Below are 2,091 nucleotides of genomic sequence, written 5' to 3'. Positions count from 1 at the left end.
CAATTAGCTCTAACATGGAAATTAAGCGTTTCCGGACACATGTCACATAACATCTTTTCTTTATTTGTGTGTGAGGAATGTTTCCTGAAAGTTTGGCTGTACCTTTTTGTAACACCCTGTATATGTCTTAATTGGGAAATAATTACGTAGAGATGCTTTATAATAGATATTTATGACAGAGGACATGATAAAATGTTCAAGATCATTTGATGACATCTGTTTGTTGCAGGAGGAAGTTTCAGAACAATTGATATTGCAGAAGTAGCAACTGGTACACCAACCGTTCTAAAGGACTCGAATGGTACAAACTTTGAGGACTACACTTTCGTTAAAACCTGGACTGTGAGGAGACTGAAGACACTAGAAGGAACAGCCGGAATTAAGTCCATTTCGTTCACCCACCAGAATTTCAGTAAATGGTGTATGGTTCTTACAAAGAAAAACAATGAACTTTTTTTGCAGTTTTTGCTCGAAAAGTGTGAACCGGGGAAGCTATTGAGAGCGAAGCTGAAAGCTGACGAGATTCTTCCAAGTGGTGAAAAAAGAGAAGTGTTTCCATGTGAATGGTACGAACTGGAGGAAGGAAGCTCCTCCGAAATGCAGCTCGTTAGGAAAGCAAACTGTACAGGAGAGGACAGCAGCGAAAATGAGATAACACTGCAGTGTGAAGTTAGCATGCGATGCATTGTTCACGACGAACTGCCCACGGCAGACGCAGCAGAGCAACAGTCTGATGTTGCGAGGGCTGTAGATGAGATGTACCGTGAAGGAGTGCATACAGACTTTGAGCTGCACACAGAAGGCACGGTTCTGAAGGCACACAAGTCACTACTTTCTGTGCGGAGCCCTTACTTTGCCGCCTTGCTGCAGCCTCACACGAAGGAAGCAAAGGAAGCTTTTGTGCAGATCACCGATGTGAAGACCGAACCACTGAAGCAGGTCCTGCTGTTTATGTACACGGGTGTGGCCCCGGCTCTCAAGGACATGCCGTGGGACTTGCTCATAGCTGCTGACAAATTCCAGCTCCAGCAGCTAAAGCGACAGTGCGAGGCCCACATCGCCAGCCACTTGGATGTGGACAACGCCGCAGAAACTGCAGCCAACGCCTTGCTGTTCTCCTGCGACGTGCTGTGGGACCGTGCGGTGTTCTTCATTAGAAGCAATCTCTACCAGGTCATGCGCACTCCTGGCTGGGCTTTCGTTATAACTGCTCATCCTGAAGCCATACAGCGTCTCAGTGAGCTGATGGGATGAATCAGTAACAAGAACCGAGCTTTGCCTGTTATTTGAACTTTTCTGCAACAACAGTTGCATCATTCAGCATCCAAACTTTCTCTACCATAATATACCGGGTGATCAAAAAGTCAGTATACATTTGAAAACTTAATAAATCACGGAATAATGTAGATAGAGAGGTAAAAATTGACACACATGCTTGGAATGACATGGGGTTTTATTAGAACCAAAAAATATAAAAGTTAAAAAAATGTCCGACAGATGGCGCTTCATCTGATCAGAATAGTAATAATTAGCATAACAAAGTAAGACTAAGCAAAGATGATGTTCTGTACAGGAAATGCTCAATATGTCCACCATCATTCCCCAACAATAGCTGTAGTCGAGGAATAATGTTGTGAACAGCACTGTAAAGGCTCAAATGGCTCTGAGAACTATGGGACTCAACATCTGAGGTCATCAGTCCCCTAGAACATAGAACTACTTAAACCTAACTAACCTAAGGACATCACACACATCCATGCCCGAGGCAGGATTCGAACTTGCGACCGTAGCAGTCACGGGGTTCCAGACTGAAGTACCTAGAACCGTACGGCCACCGCGGGCGGCTAGCACTGTAAAGCATGTCCGCATTGGCGTCGGATGTTGTCTTTCAGCATCCCTAGAGATGTCGGTCGATCACGATACGCTTGCGACTTCAAAGCCAATAATCGTACGGACTGATGTCTGGGGACCTGGGAGGCCAAGCATGATGAAAGTGGCGGCTGAGCACACGATCAACACCAAACGACGCGCGCAAGAGATCTTTCACGCGTCTAGCACTATGGGGTGGAGCGCCATCCTGCATAAACATCG

General features: G+C 45.8%; 1 protein-coding gene across 1 annotated transcript; it reads left to right on the top strand.

The window, feature by feature from the left end:
- Nucleotides 1-423: 423 nt before the first annotated feature.
- LOC126291453 (speckle-type POZ protein-like) lies at nucleotides 424-1,254 on the top strand. The gene has a single exon (XM_049984966.1). It carries the CDS (start codon nucleotides 424-426, stop codon nucleotides 1,252-1,254), a length of 831 nt encoding a protein of 276 aa, XP_049840923.1.
- The last annotated feature ends 837 nt before the right edge of the window (nucleotides 1,255-2,091 follow it).

The sequence above is a fragment of the Schistocerca gregaria genome, chromosome 9 (assembly GCF_023897955.1).
Source record: "Schistocerca gregaria isolate iqSchGreg1 chromosome 9, iqSchGreg1.2, whole genome shotgun sequence".
NCBI lineage: Eukaryota > Metazoa > Arthropoda > Insecta > Orthoptera > Acrididae > Schistocerca > Schistocerca gregaria.
The sequence above is the reverse complement of the archived record's forward strand: the minus strand, read 5'-3'. Positions and strand labels throughout refer to the sequence as shown.

Excerpts from the sequence above, each read along its gene's own strand:
- LOC126291453 (XM_049984966.1), top strand. The coding sequence starts at position 424 with ATGGTTCTTACAAAGAAAAACAATGAACTTTTTTTGCAGTTTTTGCTC.